The sequence below is a fragment of the Callithrix jacchus genome, chromosome 11 (assembly GCF_049354715.1).
Source record: "Callithrix jacchus isolate 240 chromosome 11, calJac240_pri, whole genome shotgun sequence".
In the NCBI taxonomy this organism is placed as follows: domain Eukaryota; kingdom Metazoa; phylum Chordata; class Mammalia; order Primates; family Cebidae; genus Callithrix; species Callithrix jacchus.
The window spans coordinates 13,157,477-13,182,120 of NC_133512.1; the positions used below are offsets into that span (position 1 = coordinate 13,157,477).

General features: G+C 48.9%; 1 protein-coding gene, 1 long non-coding RNA gene and 3 other non-coding genes across 41 annotated transcripts; 1 reads left to right on the forward strand and 4 right to left on the reverse strand.

The window, feature by feature from the left end:
• The first annotated feature begins 1,643 nt into the window (after positions 1 to 1,643).
• LOC128928383 (uncharacterized) lies at positions 1,644 to 2,539 on the forward strand. Its single transcript, XR_008473293.2, has 2 exons — positions 1,644 to 1,824; positions 2,450 to 2,539. It is a non-coding gene; the product is annotated as an uncharacterized LOC128928383 (long non-coding RNA).
• A 4,229-nt stretch (positions 2,540 to 6,768) lies between these two features.
• On the reverse strand, positions 6,769 to 20,545 carry TBRG4 (transforming growth factor beta regulator 4). Of its 37 annotated transcripts, none has more exons than XR_013523861.1 (13): positions 20,493 to 20,545; positions 17,181 to 17,603; positions 13,620 to 13,943; positions 12,744 to 12,915; positions 12,308 to 12,465; positions 11,480 to 11,590; positions 10,511 to 10,655; positions 9,978 to 10,223; positions 9,727 to 9,838; positions 9,462 to 9,576; positions 9,250 to 9,334; positions 8,009 to 8,637; positions 6,769 to 7,848 (listed from the first exon to the last, which is right to left on the reverse strand). XR_013523861.1 is itself a non-coding variant. In XM_078342381.1 (13 exons), exons 3-13 carry the CDS (start codon positions 17,572 to 17,574, stop codon positions 8,536 to 8,538), a joined length of 1,767 nt encoding a protein of 588 aa, XP_078198507.1. In that variant the 5' UTR covers positions 17,575 to 17,603; positions 18,433 to 18,555; positions 20,514 to 20,545; the 3' UTR covers positions 6,769 to 8,535. The 37 variants fall into 37 exon arrangements, 34 of the variants coding, with proteins under 34 accessions (XP_078198507.1, XP_078198506.1, XP_078198509.1 ...); XM_078342381.1 differs by lacking the exon at positions 9,250 to 9,334 and adding an exon at positions 18,433 to 18,555 and having other exon boundaries at positions 6,769 to 8,637; positions 17,181 to 17,386; positions 17,499 to 17,603; positions 20,514 to 20,545; XM_078342380.1 differs by lacking the exon at positions 9,250 to 9,334 and adding an exon at positions 18,433 to 18,555 and having other exon boundaries at positions 6,769 to 8,637; positions 17,181 to 17,386; positions 17,499 to 17,647; positions 20,514 to 20,545.
• On the reverse strand, positions 12,556 to 12,689 carry LOC118143986 (small nucleolar RNA SNORA5). The gene has a single exon (XR_004728459.1). It is a non-coding gene; the product is annotated as a small nucleolar RNA SNORA5 (small nucleolar RNA).
• On the reverse strand, positions 13,085 to 13,221 carry LOC118143987 (small nucleolar RNA SNORA5). Its single transcript, XR_004728460.3, has one exon. It is a non-coding gene; the product is annotated as a small nucleolar RNA SNORA5 (small nucleolar RNA).
• Positions 14,147 to 14,280, reverse strand: LOC118143985 (small nucleolar RNA SNORA5). Its single transcript, XR_004728458.1, has one exon. It is a non-coding gene; the product is annotated as a small nucleolar RNA SNORA5 (small nucleolar RNA).
• Positions 20,546 to 24,644: the final 4,099 nt, after the last annotated feature.

The window sequence follows — 24,644 nt, forward strand, 5'->3', positions numbered from 1 at the left end:
GTTCACTTTTCAACAAATGATTAGCAAAGGAAGTATGACTTGTATACTAGAAAAACAAAGCAGGAACAGAACCTGCCTAACCAACAAGATTTTGATTTTAACAGGGAAAGCATGATTAAAGAAGTAATAGAAGGTGTATGATGATGACCCATCAAATAGAGACTATCATTAGACATTTTAATCCAAAAAATTTTGAGACAGGTTCTCATTCTGTCGCCCCAGCCAGAGTGCAGTGGTGTGACTGTGGCTCACTGCAGCCTCCACCTCTGGGGCTCAGGTGGTCCTCCCGCTTCAGCCTCCTGAGTAGTTGAGGTATGTGCCACCACACCCAGCTATTTTTAAAATTTTTTGTAGAGATGGGGTCTCACCATGTTACCCAGGCTGGATATACATTTTTTTAAATACAAATTATGGAGTTGAAAAGTAAAATATCTGAAATAGAAACATTCACAAGAGGGCTGAACACTTTTTTTTTTGAGTCGGGTTTTGCTCTTATTGCCCAGTGCAATGGCATGATCTCAGCTCAGTGCAACCTCCACCTCCCAGCTTCAAGCGATTCTCCTGCCTCAGCCTCCCGAGTAGCTGGGATTACAGGCATGTAATCATGCCCAGCTAATTTTGTACTTTTAGTAGAGACGGGGTTTCTCCATGTTGGTTAGGCTGGTCTTAACTCCCAACCTTGGGTGATCTGCCCACCTCAGCCTCCCAAAGTGCTGGGATTGCAGGCATGAACCACCGCGCCGGGCCTGGCCAATAGATTTCGATGGGTGAAAAAAGGATTAGTGAACTTGATAGCGATTAGATAGAGATTGATAGAAATTATACAAACTGAATAACAGAAAAAAAGGAAACATGAACAGAAACTCTAGAGAATGTGAACACTATTAAGTATACCCACATACACATAAGGGGAATAGTGAAGGAGAGAAAAGAAAAAGGAGAAAGAAAAATATATGAAACAGTAATGACTGAAAACTCAAAAAATCCAAAAATTAGCTGGGTGTGGTGGTGGGCCCCTGTAATCTAGGCTACTCAGGAGGCTGAGGCAGGGTGAACTGCTTGAACCTGGGAGGCAGAGGTTGCAGTGAAACGAGATCATGCCACTGCACTCCAGCCTAGGTGACAGAGCAAGACTCTGTTTCAATAAAAAAAAGAAAAAAGAAAAAGAAAAATAGACCCACAGACACATTATATAATAGTTCAGCAAGGTTGCAGGATTCAAAATCTATATATAAAAATCAATTGTTTTCTGTAAACTTGCAATGAGAAATCCAAAATTGAGATTATGAAAATTCCAGGAGCCAGGCATGGTGGTGCACACCTGTAGTCCCAGCTACTCAGGTGGCTGAAACAGAAGGACTGCTTGAGCCCAGGAGTCTGAGGCCACCCTGGCCAACACAGCAAGGCCCTGTTTCTAAAAATAAAATTAAAAAATAAGCAAATAATTCCATTCAAAATGACATTAAAAAGAATAAAACACTCAGGAATAAACTTAACAAAAGTAGTTCAAAACTAATACTTGGGAAACTAAAACATCGCTGAAAGAATTAAGGAATATCTAATAAATGGAAAAGTATCCCATGTTCATGGATCGTAAGACCATGAATTCTCAAGATCTAAAGATCCAGCCCAATTCCTAGCAGAATCCTAACTAAATAAAAATACCTCTCAATTTCAGTATTTACTACACAGCAACAGCAATCAAGGAATAGTGTGCTACTGGCAGAAGGATCAACATAAATGGAATAGAAGTGAAAGCCAAGAAGTAGATCCACACATCTATGGTCAACTGATGTTTGACGAGGGTGTCAAGACCATTCAAAGGTGGGAGAGAGAATAGTCTTTTCAACAAATGGTGCTGGGATAAATGGATAGCCACATGCAAAATAAAGTTGACACTTCACACCATGCTATAGTTTGAATGTCACCTCCTAAACTCATGTTGAAATGTAACTGCATTGCAACAGTATTAAGAGGTAGGGCTTTTTTTTTTTTTTTTTTTTTGAGACGGAGTTTTGCTCGTTACCCAGGCTGGAGTGCAATGGCGCAATCTCGGCTCACTGCAACCTCCGCCTCCTGGGTTCAAGCAATTCTCCCGCCTCAGCCTCCTGAGTAGCTGGGATAACAGGCACACACCACCATGCCCAGCTAGTTTTTTGTATTTTTAGTAGAGACGGGGTTTCATCATGTTGACCAGGATGGCCTCGATCTCTTGACCTCGTGATCCACCCGCCTCCCAAAGTGCTGGGATTACAGGCTTGAGCCACCGCGCCTGGCCCAAGAGGTAGGATCTTTAAGAGGCATTTAGACCATGAGGTTTTCTCTATCATTAATACTGTTAACATGGGATGATTTCGATTCTGCAGGGTGGGCCCCTGATAAAATACGTTTGGCCTCATTTTCTCTATCTTGTGCATGCTATCTCACTGTGTGATGCCTTCTGCTATAGGATGACCCTCACCAGATGTTGGTGCCATGCTCTTGGACTTCTCAACCTCCAGAACCATGAACCACATAAAGTTCTGTTCTTTATAAATTACTCAGTTTGCATTATTCTTTTATAGCAGCATGATATAATCTGGTATTTGTCCCCACTCAAATCTCATGTTGAATTGTAATCCCCAGTGCTGGAGGGCCTGGTGGGATATGTTTGGATCATGGGGATGGACCCCTCATGATTTGATACTATCTTTGAGGCAGTGAGTTCTCCCAAGATTTGGTCATTTAAAAATGTGTGGTATCCCCCACTCTACATACTCTGTCTCTTGCTCCTGTTGCACCATGTGAAATTCCTGTTCTCCCTTTGCTCTCTACCACAATTGGGAGCCTCCTGAGGCCTCCCCGGAAACAGATACCACTATGTATCCTGTACAGCCTGCAGAACTACATGCCAATTAAACTTTTTTTTTTTTTTTTTGAGACGGAGTTTCACTGTTGTTACCCAGACTGGAGTGCAATGGCACCATCTCGGCTCACCGCAACCTCCACCTTCTGGGTTCAAGCAATTCTCCTGCCTCAGCCTCCTGAGTAGCTGGGACTACAAGCATCACCATGCCCAGCTAATTTTTGTGTTTTTAGTAGAGACAGGGTTTCACCTTGTTGACCAGGATGGTCTCGATCTCTTGACCTTGTGATCCACCTGCCTTGGCCTCCCAAAGTGCTGGGATTATAGGCATGAGCCACTGCACCCGGCCCCTTTTCTTATAAATTACCCAGTGCGCACGTGCGCGCACACACACACACACACACACACACACACACCCCTTTGCAGCAAGATAAATGGAACTAGATATTTCATTATCCTAAGTGAAATAATTCAGAAACTGAAAGTGAAATACCACATGTTCTCACTTATGAGGGATAAAAAATGGATGGGTACACATGGACATAAAGATGGAAGTGACAGACAGTGGGGATTCCAAAAGCGGGGAAGGTGGGAGACAAGGGGTGAAAAACTACCACTGGATACTATGTTCATTATGTAGGTACTAGGTTCATTGGAAGCCCAAACCTCAGCATTATACAATATACCCATGTAACAAACCCGCATCTAACGTACTCCCTGAATCGTAAAAAAAGACCTTCTTCCAAAAGACATGAAAATGGCCAACGTGAAAAATGCTGAAAGCCAATAATTATCAGGGAAATAACGAAAAGCACAATGAGAAATCACTTTATACCCACTAACATGGCTAAAATAAAACTCAGATTATAAATGTTATTGAGGACGTAGAGAGATCTGAAACCTTACACACTGCTGGTAAAACAGTCTAGCAGTTCTTCAGATGACTAAACATAGTTACCACAGCCCCAGCAATTCCACTCGTAGGTGTAAAGCCAAGACAAAAAAAAAAAAAAAAAAAAAAGAAAGCATCCGTTTATGCTTGCACAGGAATATTTACAGCAGCCTAATTCATGTATCAGTCCATTTGCATTGCTGTAAAAGGATATCTGAGATGGTCATTTATGAAGTTTATTTGGCTCACAGTTCTGCAGGCTGTACAAGGATGGTACCGACATCTGCTTGGCTCCTGGGGAGGCCTCAGGAAGCTTTCACTCATGACAGAAGGTGAACAGGGAGCAGGCATGTCACATGATGAGAGAGGGCAGGCACTGCCAGTCTCTCTTAAATAACCAGCTTTCAAGAGAACTAACATAGAGCAGGATCACTCATAACAAGGATGGCACCAAGCCATTTATGAGAAATCTGTTCCCATGACCCAAACACTTCCTAACAGGCCCCGTTCTCCAACACTGGCGATCCTATTTCATGGGATTTGGAGAGTCCAAAGTACCCAAGCTGTACCGATTCATATTAACCAGAGGGTGGAAACAACCCACACGTCCATCAGTGGATAAATGGATAAACAAAATGTGGCACGAATATACAATGGAATACTATTCAGCCAGAAAAGGGAACACTGATACATGCTCCAACATGTGAAGCATGAAGACATGCTAAGTAAATGAAGCAGATGTCAGTACCACATGCTTGTACAGCCTGCAGAACTGTGAGCCAAAAAGACTTCTTTATAAAATACCAAAATACCACATCTTGTATGATCTCATTCATATGAAGTTCACAAGAGGGAAATCTATCTATAGAGAAAAATTAGTGGCTGCTTATGGTGGGGGTTGGGGGGAAATAGGGAGGTAATAACTGTAGGGTATGGTTTATGAGGTTTACAAAATGTTCAAATTGATTGTGGTGATGGCTGCATATATCTGCAAAGAGACTCAAAACCACTGAATTATACATTTTTGTTTTTGAGATGGGGTCTCGCTCTGTTGCCCAGGCTAGATTACAGTGGTGCTATCATGGCTCACTGCAGCCTGGACATCCCAGGCTCAGGTGATCCTCTGACTTCAGTCTTGTAGGTAGCTGGGACTACAGGTGCATGCCACCACAGCTAGTTTTTATATTTAAAAAAATAGAGACACGGTTTTGCCTGTTGCCCAGGGTGGTCTTGAATTCTAGAGCTCAAGATCTGGGGTTCTTGGCCTCCCAAAGTGCTGGGATTACAGGCATGAGACACTACGCCCGGCTGAATTATACATTTTAAATGGGTGAAGTATATGACATGTGAATTATATTTTAATAAAGTGGTCAAAAGTAACAAAATAAAAGGCATATGGATTTGAAAGGATGAGATAAGAGAGTCTTGCTGTGTAACCCAGGCTGGAGTGAAGTGGCGCAATCTCAGCTCACCGCAACCTCCACCTCCTGGGTTCAAGCAATTGTCCTGCCTCAGCCTCCCGAGTAGCTGGAATTACTGGCATGTGCCACCACCCCCAGCTAAACTTTATATTTTTAGTAAAGATGAGATTATACCATGTTGGTCAGGTTGGTCTTGAACTGCCAACCATGCCAGCCTGTAGTTTTTCTTACTATGTAGATCGGCCAAGCATGGTCGCTCACGCCTGTTATCGCAGGACTTTGGGAGGACAAGGCGGGCAGATCATCTGAGGTCAGGAGTCCAAGTCCACCCTAGTCAAGATGGTGAATACCCGTCTCTACTAAAAATAGAAAAATTAGCTGGGTTTGGTGGCAGGTGCCTGTAATCCCAGCTACTAGGGAGGTTGAGGCAGGAGAATCACTTGAACCCAGGAAGCAGAGGTTGCAGTGAGCTGAGACTGCACTATTGCACTCCAGCTCTGGCAATCGGAATGAAACTCCATCTCAAAAACAAAAACAAAACTACAAAACATTAACACAACCTAAATAAACAGATAGCCAGTTATCCCTTGGTATCCAGCCACCCATGCTCCAGTCCCTATTAGAAAATGGCATAGGATTTCCATATAATCGATGCACATCTTCATGTATCCTTTAAAACATCTCTGGACTACTTAAAATACCTACTTAAAAGACAATATAAAAGCTGTGTCAATAATTACATGTTATTTACATTTGTATTCTTGATTTTTGGCTCTCGCAATCTGGGGTTGGTTGAACCCTTGAATACAGATGGCTATTGTTTCCACGGGGAGATTCCACACAGTAAAGGTGTCATGTCTCCCTAAACTGATCTACAGGTTGAATGTAACTCCTATCAAAACCTCAGTAAGACTTTTTTTTTTTTTTTTTGACAAAGATGAGCTTTTTCAAAAATGTGCATTAACAGGAAAAGGAAGAATAGCTAAAACAATTCTGAAAAATAAAGTGGGAGAACCCAACACTCTGCCCAGTAAGGCCTGCTTTATAGCTACAGTAATCAAGAATGTGGTATAGGAGGTCCAAAGTGGCTCCCGCCGGAGGTCATGGCGCTCGCGAAGGCGAGGTCATCAGTTCAAGGCTAACCTGAGCAACCTCATAAGCTCAAACTGATTGGCAAAAAAAAAAGAATGTGGTATTGGCAGACAGATAGTACAGACCAACAGCACAGAGCAGAAAATGCAGAAACAGACCCATACAAATGTGCAACTGACTTTTTACAGAAATGCAAAAGTCAATGGGAGAGGATGGCCTTTCAACAAATGGTTCTGGAGCAACTGACATCTAGAGGCAAAACCAAAAACACTTGTTACCAAGCCCTCGCAAGACGGATAAAAAAGAAAATGCAATTACAACACGGGCAAAAGGCATGAGAAGACTTTTCACCAAAGAGAATAGATGGCAAATAAATGTCTATTTACCGACAACTTATCAGAAAGAGATGCAAGATGGCAGGTTTTTAGAAAAACACACATTCCATCTGACCTGGCAGCTGCACTCCTGGGCATCTTTACCCCACAGAAATTAAAACTTACACAAAATCTAGACACAGATTTTTCTGGTTACTTTATCAGCAAGAGTGAAAACCTGGAAACAACCCAGATATCTCCCCTGGGTTAAGGAAGCATACGGGTGTTACAGCCACATCACAGAATAAAGCACAACACAGATGCAAGAGCAAGAAAAAGAAATGAACTACTGATACACGTAATAATTTGAGAATTCAAATTTTCAGAGAATTATGCCAAGAAATACAATTCCGGAAGTCCACATCCTGATTTTTATGTGACATTCTTAGAATGCCCAAAGCCTTGCAGCTGCTGAAGGATGAGGAGAGGGTGAGGATCAAGGGCAACGCGAGGCCCTTTGGAGATGGAAATGCTTTCTGCTGGACCTGTGCTCCTGTCAGTATCTGGGTGTGACCTCGCACCCTACTCTGCCATGGAGGGAATCACAGATTATTTCTCACAACTGCACAGGAATGTGTTAATTATCTAAAAATAAAAAGTCAGGGGCCCTGAGGATGAGCTTTTATTTCCTTGGTTAGATACATACCAGGCTCTCCTGAACTGGCTCCTTCAGCTCCTCAGTCTCACCCCTGCAGATGCTGTGCACCCCCTTCTAAGACCTAAGTTGCTGCCACACCCTGAGCACTTGTCCTGGCTGTCCCTTACCCTTGGGATGTTCTTCCTTGATTCAGAAGTCACCTCTGGCAGCTTTCCCCTCCCACTGGGTAAGGGACCACTCCTGTGGTAGCCCTCTAGTCTGTGCAAACGACAGGGACCGTGCTCACCTGTGAAAGATGGTGCCCAATGCAGCCGGGACAAAGCTACCTCAATGCTTGGGTGAGTGGCCAAGCGTCAGAGCGGTAACTTGTTCTTTCTGAGTAAGCAGCCTAGGGTGGGGAGCCTGCAGTGCTGAGTGTAGCGGGCTTCTCCATGCTCAGCTCCACCCCACTGTCCCGCTCTCCATTCTGTATGGCTGGAGGCAACTCAGTCCCGGCTGCTGTTTAGTCAGGTCCTGCCAAAGGGTGTCTCTAAGAGGCTGGAAGGTAGAAAGCCTGTTGCCTCCCAGCATCTGGTGATCCCCGCAGCAGCAGGGAGGCGGCAGAGCCCTGCTTGGGCAGCCAGTTCCTGTGATGACAGCACAACGCTGGTCAGGGTGGGGAAGACAGAGACGAAGTCTGGCTCCTGGCACTGTGCTGTCAACCAAGTGGGATCTCCTTTCCCAAGTGTGCTCACCCAGCCTTTACATCGCCTGTCACCACATGCTGCCAGGATGCCTTTCACTCACCTAAGCATGAGACTACTGACAGGAGAAAGCCTCCCAGGTTGGCTGTGGTTCAGCAGTCACAGGTCCATCAGAATCCCCAGCCATGCACTGAAGCTCCTCTTCCCTGGAGGTTCAGAATTCCAGGACTCCACCTGTCTGCTGGGGCTGACCCAGGTCCCTACCCAAGAGGCTGGCACATGTGAATATGCACGCGTGGTAAGAAGCTGGGAGAGAAGGCGGGTGACGACCAGGTTTGTCCCTAAAGCAGCCCTCTTGGGCTGGGCGTGATGGGGGAGTGCAGACAGACAAGTGCTGACAGTGTGGAGGGTGACAAAGCCTGGGAAGGCCCCCAGGGTCCAACACCAAAATTAAAAATTTATTACACACGAGAGGATGCTTTGTTCCTCAGAGCTGCTGGCCGCCCTCCCCACTCTGGCCAAGGTCCCACACAGTGGTTTGTCCTCAAGGGCGACACTTCTTGCCCGCTCACAGCTAGACCTCTGGCAGAGTCAGCACCCTGAGCATGCAGTCCATGACGCCAACACAGGTCACTTGGCCAGCTCCTCAGACATCGCTTTGCGTATCTTGTCTTTGAGGTAAGCACCTTTCTGCCACTCAGACTTGAGTTCTAGCCACTCATAGAATGGGACCTAGGAGGAGGCAGGGGAGACAGGTCACGTGGGTAAGGAGATCCTTTTCAGTCAGTGGCTCTGCCTGCTTGCCCGCTGCCCTCTCCCCACACCTCTGGTGACCAACAGCTCTGCACACCTGCCCCTTGGCCTCCAAGTCCTCAAGGCAGAACCGAAGACAGTACGGGTGGGGAGAGGCCCTCGAACTGTCAGTGCTGGAGGGGTCTGTAAACCACTCAGAGGCCCAAGAAGGGCTTCTGAATTCTAAATAGTTGATAAAAAACTCACAACCTAAAGAAGAAAACTTGATAGAACCCTTCCGTGGCTCATGAAGCCACACGTTCATTCACTGGCCCTTCCCAAGAAAGTTGACACCCTTTTGTTTTAGCCAAGGTCTCCCAGGCGTGAGACCAGAATTGGGCCCAGGACCTGTGTCTTTCTGCTTCTGCCAGTCCCACTGCTCCTTCCTTTCCTGAGAACAGGCCCTGACCAAGGAGGCAGAGCAGCTGCACTCAGAGTTTCAACAGCTGTGCAGCCTCCTGGGCTTCGAGCTGCTCATCTATGAATGGGCCCTACACTGCCCACCTCCTAAGCTGAATGAGGAAACTTGGTGGCCTTTCTGGGTTCACTCACGGGGTGAGATGCTGGGAAGGTGTGAGGGGAGGCTGGAGCAGCCAGGATCCACAGTGAACTCCCTCCTTGGGCTCCTAGGAGAGGCCTGGGGGCACGGGCAGAGCAATGTGTCTATACCCCCTGGCTCTAGGCTGGTTTTGCTTCCACCTGATCCCCTCTCCAGCATGGGGGATCCTCCCTATGCAGCGACCACCTGCCCAAGAGGTACTCACATCCACTATCAGGAAGCCTGCAGCCAGTATGTGTCGCCGGGCCAGGACAAAGCGACCCAGTAAGTCTTTGCTTCGGTTGTTGAAGTTGGGGAACTCCCACCGCAGGAAAGCTAGCCTGGAAGGAAGAAGGGGTGGCTGACAAGCTTCCACTCTTCCAGCCCCTCGGAGGGCAAAGAGGGAAAGCAAAGAATACACAGTCCAACAGCCACGGTACCCCCCACAGACCTTCACTGGGGCCATGGCCAGCAGGTCCCTGACCACCTACCTCTTAGCCCCTGGAGGTGGTGGCTGGCTCCCAATTGGCTGAGCAAGGTGAGGTGCCACAAAGTCCCTTAAGGGCAGAAACTGGCCGTCACTGTCCAGCAGCACCTCAGCATCTGGGGAAGGGGTTTGGGGTGAGAACACGTTGGCAGACATTCCTCAGAAATCCCCCACAGGAAGGATGAACAAAGGTGGGGTTGCGGGGGGCCCAGGCTGACACTCTGCAGCTCTCTGCCAACCAGGGGGAGCCCTCACCCAGCACCCAGCCGTATTGCGTGGCCACCTCGAGGCTGCCCCTGTCGGCGCTCCCCAGCAGCCCCTTCAGTGTCTCCTGCAGCTCCTTTTGCAGGGGGGTCACCTTCCTGTCAAGGGCTGAGGGCCTAGGTGCCACAGCTGAGGCTGGCAGAAGGGGACCCGAGTACTCAGGGTGCTCCAGCAGGGCAGTGGCGTTAATGTGGAGCAGCTTCTGGAAGATGTTCTGATCCTTCTGAGACTTGCCCCCTAGGGGACAAGGAGAAAGAAGAGGGAGTTGAGCCTAGGGTCAGGAGGAACAGAGATGGAGAGACCCCGGATGGGAGGGCAGTGGCACCCCTACACACAGTCCCAGCCCAGTTCTCTGGGTCAGGAGGCAGCAGAGTTACGGTCTGCTGGCTACCCACAGGCAGGGGATAGGGAGCAAGGGTGATGGAGAACCCTGGCCTCCCTCTGCCCCAGATTCTCACCCGGCACTAGGGAGACAAGACCAGGCAGTTTCCCAGTACCAGTAGTACTAGGGGCAGGGGGCTCACCTAGAAATTGGGTGTGAAATTTAGGGTGAAGGACAGTTTGCAGCTCCGCCTCCTGTGCCTGCTGCAGCACACACAGGGCCCACACCAGGTCCACCTGCAGGGCTGGCTCCAGGCCCGCCAGCTCTGACCCCAGCTTCTCGTGTACCTGGGCAAGGATAGGGTGTGGTGGAGAAAGCAAGTTCTGCTTAGGGGCTGCAAATAGCCACGGGTGAGCCATAGTCCATGATGTGGTCTTGACCTGGTTGGGATGAGGCCAGAGGAGGCTACTGGGGAACAAGAGGCAGAACCCTGGTCCTTGGTGAGGCCTGGAGCAATCCTGGACTTGAAGATACCAGGAATCTTCCTCATGCCCCAAGACCACTCTGGACAGCAGGAAGAGTGCTGCCACATGCTGGCATTTGATTAGGTTTACTATAACCAACCCACTGGCAGGAAAAAAAAAATCCCTTCTCAAATAATGTCTCCAAGTGGGCACCTGAAACAAGGGAAGAGGTGCTTCTGGTCCTCTGAGAGAATGAGAGCATCCAAGAGTTGAAGAAGCAATCCCAGCTCCTGGCTGGTTTTTCTCAGGACTGTGCCAGGCAAACCCGTAATGGAATCCCGGGGTCACATACGGCCTGCTGGCCTCTGTGGCCTGTCCTGAGGTTTTCATATAGAGGGCTCCCCCTCCCACCCTGAGCTGGGGCACAAAGCAGGAACACCCACTGGAGCTTCTGAGCATCAAAAGGGCATTAAAAGGAGCAACAGAGGTAGGCCCCCCCCCCCCAGCACTGCCTGGCAGGGCAGTTAACCAGACTGGTTAGGATTCTGTGTTTGTCCTCAGTGATCCCTCGGACACCTGACTCCGGCCATCTATCTCTCTCTGCCCTCCCATGCCATGCAAAACAGCCCCTTCCCCTCTACCCAGCCCGAGCTGATCCTGAGACATTAGCTGGTAAGGGTCAAGCAATGAGAGCCCAGAGGTTGTACCAGGCTGAAGAACTGATCCTCTTGGTCTGGATGGAAGTTCAGACGCGCAAAAGCCAGGAGCATGCTGCACAGGTGGGGCAGGGGGGTGTCCTGCGCTCTGTTCAGGAAGTGCTGGGTGGGTCAGAGACAGCAGAGGGACAGGATAAGCTCTCTGCCTCACTGTCCTCCCACCCAGCTCTGAGCCTGAGGGGAGCCTGCATGGCCAGGGGCAATGGCAGGACCCTCCATCCAGGCCCCATGAGCTGTGCCAAATACACGGGGGGACTTACACAGGCCCAGACCCTCCTTCGTCCAATAGCAACTACACACAGAGGCTGGGGACACCTAGAAACTGCTTCTTTCTCATAAGGGCTTTAGAAATGCTCCCCAACCAGTAAACTTAGTTTAGACTGGTCACACATAAACCTAAGTGCAGGTGTCATCTTCCTTTAGAGTTCCACTTTGGTGGGGTGGGGTCGGTGACTCAGGTGACAGTTCTGAGTGGATTCTTAGCCTCACTGGCCATGCTGCTACCTGCTACAGCTACCCCAACGCGGATGGAAGCACTTATGATGGTCAGTGACAAAACAGAGGAAACAGTTTTTTTGAGAACTGAACAGCAGCTCTTTAAAAATAAGCCAAAATGCAAGAAACATTTTGTCCCAAGTGAGCATTTTCAGACTGGCTTTGCTTTCCTAACGAAAGCAATGGTTCTGAGCAGACGCCCAGGAAGCCAGCTCCTCTCAGTTGAGACCAGGCAATGGAGAGAGCCCCCTGAAACCCAGCCATCCTCAGTGGTTTGAGGCTGGTTGGGCCAGGTCCCGGACCCTGGAGTTAGCCCTGGCTCACCTGGGCAAAGGCCTCAAACAGGGGCAGGTTGAGCCACTTGAGCAAGGCGAAGGACTTGGCACAGCGGGCCACCTCACCGGAAGTCAGGCTGGGTGTGAGGGACAGCAGGTCGGCGGCCAGGCGCTGGCACACCTGGGTCTGGTGAAAGTTGAGTTTGCCTTCGGGACAGAGCAGATCACAGGATTTAGCTGGGGAGGGTCAGCAATCACCTGTCAGCCCCACCCCACCTCAGCCTCAAGGTCTAGACCAGGTGTCTGTAACCAAATTTATCCCTGAGCCTGATATACAGGAACAGGGCCCATGAGTCACAGTGTTTCTGTGGCAGCCTTCTGGGCCAGTGCCTACCACGTGAAGGAAAGGCACTGAATTTGACACAGCTGCAGGTACCTGCAGGGCCAGAGCTCCCCTCTCCCCACTGTTCTGTCCGAAGGCTCACCGTAGGCATAGGCCAGGTCCAGGAGAATACCTTTCGTCAGATGGAAGGGCTTCTGCACCAGGTGGTAGGAGACGGCCCGCAGTAAGGGCACAGACCGCCGGCTCTGAGCTGCCAGTGTCACCAGCACCTTCCGCAGCTCGTCGGGGCCAAACTGCTCCACTAACTCCAGGCACTGTCAACCACAGCCGCGCAGAGGTCAGCTCAATGGCCTGAGGTGGCAGGGACGAGCTGGGGGCAGGGGTCCCACGGTCCCATCCAGTGCAGCCCCTGTGAGATAGCAACTGGGCCTGAGCTGACTAAATAGGCTCTCCTCATCCACCCCAGGAACACCTGACCTGGAACAGTGTCCACAGCCAAACTTATCCTCAGATTCCAGAGTGGGCGACCTAGGGCCCATGAGCTGTGGAGCTTGCTGTGGCAGCCATTTGGGCCAGACCCCGCTGTGACAGGAACAGGCACTGAATCTGACTTGACTGCAGGGCCACAGCTGGTAGAGGTTAACACATCTCTAGGAGAGTCCTAGTCAGAAGCCAGGCCTGGGCAGTACCTGTGTTACTTGAGGAGCTGCCTGCCATGCCCCTGTCTCAAGATCATGCCATGATGGGGTTTGGGGGAAAGCTAACGGTGCAATCAGGAAATCGCCTGTGTTGGGAGGAGCGAGTGGTGCTTGATGAATGCAGCCACAGGGCAACTGTCTGTTGCAGCTCCAAGCCCTCTGGTCCTGCACCATGTGAAGCCCAAGGCTTCAGACAGAAGCTCCTGGGGCTCTGATCTCAGTGCATGCAACACACCCCCCTACAGATGACTGTCACCTCAAGAATAAACCCAAGGCCCAGGAGAGGCAGGCTGGGTGCCACCTGCTTTCAGGCTCAGTACCTTGTCTTCCAGGCGGTTCATCAGTGACTCCGAGAGGTGTCCCACCTTCATCATGATGGTCACTAATGTGCGGCCATCTTCAATTTCTGTCCAGCGCCTTTCCAGGTGCATGAGCAGCTCAGCGAGCAGCTCCTGGGAGTGCTGCTTCCGTGAGAGAGTGGCACAGGACTCTGCCAGAAGGGCCAGGTGCCTGTACTTGAGCCTCCGCATGCGCCAGCGGACCTCCTGCTCCACTGACTGCAGCTCCTTGGAGGTCTCGGGGAGGCCCAGAGAATAGAGGCTCCGCAGCAGCCTCGAGAGGGTACCATGCCAGACCGAGGATATCTAGGCAGGGAAAGGACACAGGAGAAGTGACGTGGTAGTGTAAATCCTGTGTGTGAGCTGGAGGCTGCCCTTTTGAACCTCGTTTCATGGGCGTTTACTATAACTCTTCAGAGAAGACAGTGTCAGTTCCCCACTCTGTTCAAACAGAGCCCGGGTGCCTGGCTGCTCCTCACAGCCTTGCTTAGCCCTGAGGCCTAGATGCTTGGTGTCTGTAACCAAATTTATCCCTGAGCCTGGGACACAGGAACAGGGCCCATGAGTTACAGTGTTTCTGTGGCAGCCTTCTGGGCCAGTGCCTACCATGGGCAGGGCAGGCAATGAATTTGACATGGCTGCCAAGCATCTGCACAGCCGGAGCTCCCCTTAGGCACAGGCCACATCCAAGGGCACAACTCTGAGCCTGATCCTCTCAGCTCCAATAAATAGCACATTTCTGCTCAAGGTAGCCGAGGTCATTTGCAATTGCTAACAAGCAAGAACTGAGTGGCAAGAGAAATTCTCCAAATTTCTCCCAACGAAACTTTGACCTCATGAAGCTGATTAAAGAGAGACCACACCCTTTTATATAGTCCTGGCTACCGCTCTGTGTGGTGGGCATGCAGACTGAGCTGCAAGTACAGCGTCAAGTCAACGGAAGAGGTCAGAGAAAAAGTGGAGCCTGATGAATGCGACCTGATGGCAGGGAAGGTGGCACTTAGGCTTGCTAAGATCAGTTTTGTTATCATTCATGACTTATACTTGCAATGACATTGTAAGTTTTAAGTATTAAAAACACTGGCTTAAGCCAAGCAGATCATCTGAGGTCAGGAGTTCGAGACCAGCCCGGCTAACACAGTGAAACTCCTTCTCTACTAAAAACAAAAGAAATTAGTCAGGCGTGGTGGCACATGCCTGTAGTCCCAGCTACTCGGGAGGCTGAGGCAGGAAAATTGCTTGAACCTGGGAGGTGGACGCTGCAGTGAGCCAAGATCACACCATTGCACTCCGGCCTGGGTGACAGAGTGAGGCTCCATCTCAAAAACAAACGAACAAACAAACAAAATTAGCCAGGCATGGTGGCACACACCTGCAGTCCCAGCTACTCAGGAGGCTGAGGTGAGATCACTTGAACCTGGAAGGTAGAAGCTGCAGTGAGCTGAGATCATGCCACTGCACTCCAGTCTAGGTGACAGTGAGACTCCACCTCAAAGAAAACAAAACAAAAACAACAAAAAGATAAACACTGGCTTTTCTCCAGTAAAATAATTTATTTTTGAGTCAGAGAAGCTCCAACCCTTATACTTTTCTCCAACAAACAACCTCGAAGTTTCTGGCAATATGAAGTTTCTTAGGAATGCAACTGCTGCAGAAGCAAAGTCCCTGCAGAGCAGGCGCAGGGCTTGAGTGAGCCACCACCTTTACCCTCCAGGTACGTGGCACCCAAGCACGTCAGCCCCTCAACTGCCTGCAAAGGGAGGAGCACCCCGGGAACAAAGGTGTGCAGGAAAGCCTTTGACATGGGCAAAAAGAACTGTGGTATCACTAAGCCCTGCCTGCTCCCAAAAGCAGAGGCCTCCTGAGATGACCCAGCTGCTGCTGCCAACAGCAGTGCCTCCGAACAGGCTCCTACGAAACGCCAGGCATCCTTCTGCGTGTGCCTATAAGACACCAACATCCTGTGAGAATCATCAGCCCCATCGCACAGGTAAGCAAAGGTGAACTTATTTCTACAAAGTCTGACAGTAGTTCTGGGTCCGGAACCTGCACCAGAGCCTGCCCTCTCTGCTGGTGCCTGCTTTGTTTCTGAAGAGGGTAACTGCTGTTCACAGACTGTTGACATTGTGGAATGTCAACATGGGTGGCTCTAGAGCCCTTTGGCCCCAACTCCACTGTCAAAGAAGAGAGCAAATGGTAAAACAAGTATGGCTCTGTCCTTTCTTCGGCCAAGTCTCTCAACACTGACCCCTCAGGCTCAGTCTCTTTACCTGTTAATGAGAAGCAGAAACCACGCCTACAACGAGGTGAGCTAGGAACTGAGAAGCTGCTGTCTGGAGAGCTGGGAAAGAGCGAGAAGGGACTGGGGTAAATTCCAATCCCACAGAAGGTATGGGTGTCCACCTTTTGGTTTCATGGACAGCAGGAAAATCTTTGCAAAGAAAGCTGTTATCACATTGCAGACACTTGCCTTATAATTTTGTTACAAGGTTCAGTCTTGTATCAAACGACTTGCTTAAACCACGTGTAAGAGTCGATAAACAACAATTCGAATTACAGCCAAATAAAAAGGGGGACCTAATAAAATTCATTTGAGGAATTATATCCTTCGCAAGAAATGAACACGTACTGTGACCCCAGTACACACAACACATGCAAATACATACATACTTCACTAAAACCGAAGTTCCATGAGACAGTACTGATTCCCCTTACTATGTCTGCTGAATTCTAGTATTTTTCTATACTACTCTAGCTCATTAAGACACAGCTGGCCACATCCCACTACACTGATTTTATAACCTGCAGCTTGAAAAACACTCATTTAGTGCAACTCTTTCCTTGGTTAGTGCCTTTCTCTTCGTCACACCTGACAACTGGAAACGTGGTTCCAGTGCCCGAGCAGACCAAGGAGGGCCGGTTCAGTCACAGCAGGAGTCCGTACTCCTTTTTCATCTGTGCATGGAGCCTGGGGAAGATTCTCTAAGATGGGAGTCCCTCACAGTGAGCAGAAACTGGCTTCTGTAGTCTGAGTTCTCCCCCGCTCAGTGCCACACAAACAGGTCTTGTTTCCTCTCTCCCTGGTCATCCTTGGAGGGTCCGAACACGACTAGATCATGCCCACGTCTGTCTCAGGTTTCAGGGACCTCCCATCAATCATGCTGCATCTCCTCTGGCTTCAAGAGCAGTGACTTGCTGTCAGCCAGAGCAATACAAGTCAAGACTGTATGGTGAGGGGAAAAGCACCCAAAGAACTGAGAAGAACCAGGCTCGCTTCTTGTGTTTCTATTACTAAGCGTCTCGGTTGTCTGTCTGTAAGAGGACAGACAACCAAGGATATTGCCCAGGAATATTTACCTAACAGGGCTCTTGTAAGAATAAACAAAGAGAAAGCACAATAAAGCACTTTGAAATTTATAAAAAAAGTATCACAAGACATGCAAGGCCCCTGCCTATGCTTGGTAAGCACTGGCTGCTGTGGACTCCAGCAGTGCTGGCTGTGTTCCTCTTGCCCATGCTCTCAGACAACACAGTGGCACCCACCTGACTGTTGAGCAGATGGAGAAGTTGCTGAAAGCGGGCATCCTGTATGAGCGAGGCCTTGTCTTCGGGCTTCTCAAACGGCAATCGAGAGAGCCGGATAAATATGAGGGCTGCATGATTGTTGTTCAAGTGGTGACCAGCATCAAGGAGCTCCAGGAGCTCCTCTGGCCTTGTGGCCTTCTTGATGAGCTGGTCTATGTGGTTCCCTGGGTAGAGAGTAAACACTTTCTCATTTTCATTCTCCACCAGCTTCATCATGGAACTTGGGAAGTGGGAACTGGGTGAGGTGGCTGAGGAAGTCAGAGTCTTCTGAGCTACCCTGGCAAGTCTCAGTTGGCCAATTGGAGCCATGGCAGGGGCCAGACGAGCAGCTTCTCTCAGGAGGCACGTGCATTGCTTTACCAGGTGAGCCGCCATGATGTCCTGGGTGGCAAAGAGACAAGACTCCTAGCGAGTGATTCCAAACCCTGAAGAGGAAAAGGAGAGAGAAGGGGCTACTATAGGGGTGGTTCCTGATTCACAAACCTGACTAATGAAATGGAGTCAGAGCCATCCTATCTAATGTCATCAAATATCAAAACTAAAGAGCATTACAGCCTGGGTGAGAGGGTTTTCATCCTGCTTTTAATTTGAAATCACCTAGGATGTGGTTCAACAATCCAGATTCCCAGGTCCTGTCCAAGGCCTCCTAAATGGGCATGTCTGAAGACAGGGCCCAGAGAGCATTTTTTTTTTTTTTTTAATTTCAAGGGTAACCAGGATTAAGAATTACTAGCTTGGCCACACACAGTGCCTCACGCCTGTAATCCCAGCACTTTGGGAGGCCGAGGTGGATGGATCACTTGAGGATGGTCAGGAGTTCAAGACCAGCCTGGCCAACATAGTGAAACCCCATCTCTATTAAAAATACAAAAAGTAGCTGGGCATCATGGTGCATGCCTGTAATCCTAGCTACCTGGGAGGCTAAGGCACGAGAATTGCTTGAATCTGAGAGGTGAAGGTTGTAGTGAGCCGAGATTGCACCACTGCACTTCAGCCTGGGTGAGGGAGCGAGACTTCATATATAAAAAAAAAAAAAAGAAAAAAAGAAAAAAGGGGCCGGGCGCGGTGGCTCACACCTGTAATCCCAGCACTTTGGGAGGCTGAGGCGGGTGGATCACGAGGTCAAGAGATCGAGACCATCCTGGTCAACATGGTGAAACCCCGTCTCTACTAAAAATACAAAAAATTAGCTGGGCACGGTGGCGCGTACCTGTAATCCCAGCTACTCAGGAGGCTGAGGCAGGAGAATTGCCTGAACCCAGGAGGCGGAGGTTGCTGTGAGCCGAGATTGCGCCATTGCACTCCAGCCTGGGTAACAAGAGTGAAACTCCACCTCAAAAAAAAAAAAAAAAAAGAAAAAAGAATGCCCATCAGAGATAGACTGGATAAAGAAAATGTGGCACATATACACCATGGAATACTGTGCAGCCATAAAAAAGGATGAGTTCATGTCCTTTGCAGGGACATGGATGAATCTGGAAACCATCATTCTCAACAAATTGACACAAGAACAGAAAACCAAAATAATGTTATCACATGTTCTCAGTCTTATTAGATGGGTGTTGAACAATGAGAACACATGGACACAGGAAGGGGAACATCACACAATGGGGTCTGTTGGGGGGTGGGGAGCTAGGGGAGGGATAGGAGGGGGAGAGGAGATTGGGGAGGGATAACATTAGGAGAAATATGTAGGTGGAGGGGGGGGATGGAGGCAGCAAATCACCATGGCATGTGTATACCTATGCAACAATCACGCAAAATCTGCACTTGTACCCCAGAACTTAAAGTAAAATTTAAAAAGAAAAGAAAAAGAATTACTGGCTTAAAGAGACAATGGGACAGGATATTTTAAATCAGAATGATCCTGGAAAATCCACAACACAGAATTCACATTCCCAAAAGCCTCTCTGGATATTTTAACACTACAGACATAGGCGTGAGCCTCTTGAAACCAAGACAGATTGCATCACTAAACTACTAAAACCCCCCACCAAATTTCTAACAGCAAAAATTCCAAACCATTAAGAAGCACTTCATAACATGGCCCAGAATAATTTTCTCAGTCTTAGCCTTCTCTTGCCTCCCTACAACACAAGGCCCCATTTTAAACAGGCCTGGCACTTCCACTCCACCCTACAGGGCTTGTTATCCGGGTGTCCTTCTCCCCCTACAAGGCCCTTTAAAACACATCTCATCTTTCCAAGGCTAAACACAATGTCGCCATCTCCACTAATTCGTTACATATCACTTTAATGTTGCTTTTAACAATATCAGCTAGCCTAGCTCCTTAAGGTGATTAAACGACCCAGGGAAGACCTGTGACAACGGCAAGCTAAAACGTTCACCTGGGCCTTATTTCTGCCAAAGCAGAAAGTACGTTTGATCTTTCTCCACTTCCTGAAACTTGGTATATGGCCAGCATTTTATTTTTATATGAGGGAATTACTGCAACTGTAAAAAGCTTAGTCTATCTCCACATAAAGGGCGAGGGGGCGGGGAAGAGGGCTCAAAGAGGAGGAATAATTTGCCCAAACGCAACGTCTACCACTTCCTGAGTCTAAGCACAGTGGAGAAACCTTTCAGACTTATTTTATTTTTTGAGACAGTCTCTCTTGCTCAGGCTGGAGTGCAATAGCGCGACCTGGGCTTACTGAAACCTCCGCCTCCCGTATTCAAGCGTTTCTCCTGCCTCAGTCTTCAAAGTAGCTGGGATTACAGGCGCGCGCCGCCACGCCTGGCTAATTCTTGCAATTTTAGTGGAGAAGGAGTTTCACCATGTTGGCCAGGCTGGTCTCGAACTCCTGACACCTCAGGTGATCCACTCGCCTCAACCTCCCAAAGTGTTGGGATTACAGGCGTGAGCCACCGCTCCCGGCCTCCTTTCCGATTATTAAGAGAGCCCCAAGGGTAGTTTAGCGGAGTAAACGAAAGCCCAGAAGCTGGACTGGGGTTTAGGCAAACAGCAATCCAAAACCTTGGTTCTAAACGAGAGAACAGCTTGCACTAAGTCACAAAAACTGGCTCGTTGGGGTCATGAACGGTCAACAGGGGCGGCGTCTTCCAGGCTGGGACGCGAGGACTACGTGAGAAGAAGGGAAGCGTGAGCACCGGCAGGCCAGAACGGACAAGCGACCACCACATCCCACCGCGTCCCAGCCTGTTCCCCGGGCTCACCGCATCCCAGGACCCCTGACACCTTCCCAACCACGCCTGTGTGCCTCGAAACCCACGCTCAGCCGCCCCTTCTTCCCGTGCCACAAGACCTACGCCGCTAGCACCTCCGCTGACCTCCATCCGCCGCCCGCACTGTCCCCGGAAACACGCGGCGCGGCGCGGCGCGCTTCCACACGTCACTCTGAGCGCCGGCGGAAACGAGAAGAGCCTCGTACCGCCCGACCGGAAGCCACGCCTCCCGCTTCCGGCCACCCCTTTCGGCTAGTGTCGACTTTGCTGAGGGCGCAAGTGGCGCGATGAGTGATTCTAAATTTCTAAGATAACCTAGGAAGGAAGGCTTAGATTGCCCTCTTGCCAGTAGTACCCTATCCTCATCCGGAGTGTGGGAGACAACCCTTTGTTATCGGTGCTGTCCCCCCATTCCTGCCGGCTTGCGTAGACCGCACGTAGGAGAGTTCCTAGGGTAGTGAAAGACTGGGCTGGTGGGGTGGGGATAGGCGACGTTGGGGCCTGTGGGGTCTGGGAGGGTGAGTGAGTGGTTACTGGGGGACTCCAGAGGGCCATTTGCAGCTCCAGCTGAAGCTCTTTTTGAGGAAATGCAGGCAGTTTATCTAGACCTAGGAATTTTTTTTTTTTTTTTTTTTTACGTCTAGAATTCTGGATTTTTATGTGCAATTTTCCTGATTTTCAGTAGTGATGTTTAATTACAAAATAATTAAAGTGCGGGATAGCCAAAACAAAGTGTATCTGGGGTCTATATATGGATTTGATTAATTTTACTTCCAGCACTGCTTACTTTCTGTGGAGTTAACAATAACTTTGGCTGGTATTACTAATATTGTTGCAATTTTCTGAGAGTTCCCTCCTCTTTCTTTCTTTTTTTTTTTGAGGCAGAGTCTTGCTCTGTCACCAGGCATCAGGCTGGAGTGCAGTGGTGCTATCCTGGCTCACTACAACCTCCGCCTCCTAGGTTCAAGCAATTCTCCTGCCTCAGCTTCCTGAGTAGCTGGGACTACAGGCACGCACCACCATGCCCAGCTAATTTTTGTATTTTTAGTAGAGACAGGGTTTCACCATGTTGACCAGGATGGTCTCGATCTCTTGACCTCGTGATCCACCCCCCTCAGCCTCCCAAAGTGCTGGGATTACAGTTGTGAGCCACCGTGCCCGGCCCCCTCCTCTTTCTCATCCCTCTACCCCAGCTAATTGCTATCCTGATGTTTATCATTTGTATATGTGTTTTCAAATTAAATATTAAGTTCCAGGATACATGTGCAGGGTGTGCATGTTGTTGCATAGGTAAACATATCCCATGGTGATTTGCTGCATCTATCAGCCCATCACCTAGGTATTAAGCACAGCATGCATTGGCTGATATCCTGATGTTTTGCCTTCCCCCAGCCCCCTTTTGGTCCCAGCGTGTGTTGTACCCCTCCCTGTGTCCATGTGTTCTCATTGTTCAGCTCCCACTTAGAACTGAGAACATGCGGTGTTTGCTTTTCTGTTCCTGCGTTAGTTTGCTGAGGATAATGGCTTCCAGCTCCATCCATGTCCCTGCAAAGGACATGATCTTGTTCCTTTTTATGACTGCATAGTATTCCATGGTATACATATACCACATTTTCTTTGTCCAGTCTTATCACTGATGAGCATTTGTAAAACCCTTAGAACTTCTTGAGTGATAGTGACATCTTTTGTTATTCATCATAAGTCCCTTTTAACCATACCTGAGTTTATGCCACTAATGCAGTGTGGCTTTTGGAGGATAGGAGCTGGTTATCAGAGAAACCAACCATGTGATTAGAGGGTTGGAACTTGTAGTCTCAACCTCCAGAGAGGGGAGAGAGGCTAAAGATAGATTTGATTACAGTTGATCTAAAGGAATAAACTAGGGCAAAAGTTAATAAAAGTGGAGAATTTACATTTGAACCAAAATGAAGACAGCTTCCCAGAAGACTCAACACGCAAGTAACCTCGGATATGAGCTTCATGCAGCCCTTGTTACAAGCAAGTTTTTAAAGTCAAACAAGGGGACTAGGCATGGGGCTGATAAAAAGTTGTTTGTCAGGAATTCTCATTGGTTTACAGAAATAACATTGATTAGTGATGGCTATACATTGTTGAACGACAGGGTATGAGTTATGTCGTGGAGCATGCAGTATTGTTAGGTTAATTTTCAGTAACCTGGGGGCATTCAGTCCAGAGTTCACATAGCAAGCAGTTTCAAGAGGTGATTATTTAGCAAGAGGGAGGAAGTGGGATGTGACTGCTGTCTGTTTCTCATGCCTTTTTGGGCCTGATAATTTGGAGGAAACTCGTATTCCTCACATAAAAACATTTCTTTTCACTGTCATTACTAATGGCCAGTGATTAATCAATTATGCCTCAGTAATGAACCTTCATAAAAATCTAAACAATGAGGTTCAGAGAGCTTCCAAGTTGGTGAATGCATCCACATGCTGGGAAGGTGACACCTCCCGAACTGCGTGGGACCAGAAGCTCTGGGGCTTGAGATTCTTCCAGAAGTGTTGTAATTAGAGGAACAGTTTCTTTTGGGACCTGTTATTCTAGGTGTTCATCTGTTTCCTTTAAAATACGCTTTGTAATAAACTGGTAAACATAGATGCTATGATCTGATTGTGTCCCTCCAAAATATATATGTTCAAATCTAATCCCCAAAATGTTGCTATTAAGAGGTGAGGCCTTTGGGAGGTGGTTAGGTCATGAGGGTGGAGCCCTTGTGAATGGAATTAGTGCCCTTATGAAAGAGGCCCAAGGGAGCACGATCCTTTCTCCTGCCTCTCGAGGACACAGTGAGAAGTTACCATCTATGAAGGAGAGAGCCCTTACCAGACACTAAACCTGCAGGTGTCTTGATCTTGGAATTACCAATCTCCAGGACTGTGAGCTACACATTTCTATGGTTTATAAATTACTCAGTCTATGGTATTTTGTTAAATCAGCCCAGATGGAATAAAGCAGTAGATAAAGCGTTTCCCTGAGTTCTCTGAGCTGTTGTAGCAAATTACTAAACCTGAAGAGGAGGTCATAGGAACCCTTGATTTGAAGCCAAGTCAAACAGAAGTGTGGATAGTCACTACTTGTGACTGGCACCTGAAGTGAGGGCAATCTTGTGGGACTGAGCCCTTCACCTGTGAGGTCTGTGCTAACTCTGAGTAGTCAGCGTCTGTTGTAGTTTAAATGATTGACCTCTCCAAAACACATGTTGAAACTTCTCCACTTGCCATCCTGGTTTTAGCACAGAAAGTCTCATGTGCAGGGACGCTCCCCGACCCTTGCCCGCCCCAAGTCCCAGGCAAACTGGGATGCATGATCACCCTGTTTCTGTCCTCTCCTGTCTATTCACCTTCCCTCCAGTTGGAATCAAACCACAGTTGCTGTGAGCTCTGGAGTGCAGAAGCTGATACAGCACCCGAGGTTGGCTTCTGACTGGCATCTGGGAACTTGTCTGGCAAACAGTTCCTTACACTGATAATAACTTCCCATAAAGGGTAGGGGTCCTCAGTGTAAGGAACTGCTGGCCTGCAGCTCTGCTGGTCATTTCGGGGTCCTTGACTTTCTGGGCTTAGCTAGGCCTTCAACTAGGCCTTTGCATTATCTTCAGCTTTGCTGTCTCCTTTATTTCCTGTCTGTGTTCAGGAAATAACTCAATAACTCAATACATCTTTGAGTTCACATGACATGTCAGGGGCTCATCAGATCATCAGTTGAAGATGGTCCACTAAGGCCATCCAATGTCAGGTCCATATTGTCCAGCATATGTCAACATAAGGCAGATGCTAAAGCATTGTTTGCAGAAGCTGGAAACATAGTCAATACAGGGACCAGGGCAGGGCAGGCCTTCTTGGTAGGGGAGGAACCCCTGGCATCAGGGAACGGCTGTGTCTCCTGTGGTCTCACTCTGAGCTGGAGGCTAGACAAGGCTGGATGGGTCCAGCCACCTAGGCTGGCCTTGGGGCCTTAGTATGAGCAGCAGTGCATTGACGTGGTGCAGCTCCATTTCAGCCCCACCTCTCCGCAGCACCTGCCCGGCATGGGAGACTGAGGGCTCGGCCTTGGTGGGCAGGGACAGACAGGGGGATGGGGAAAGGGTGTACCCTCTGGCCTCCAGCCTGCAAGAACCTCCTTGTAGCCTCTCCTTGAGATGAGGAGGGGCAGACCTGGTACAGCAGCATGCAGGGGCCCTGGCCTGGGAGAGCAGGCTGCTGGCTTCCCGCCAACACA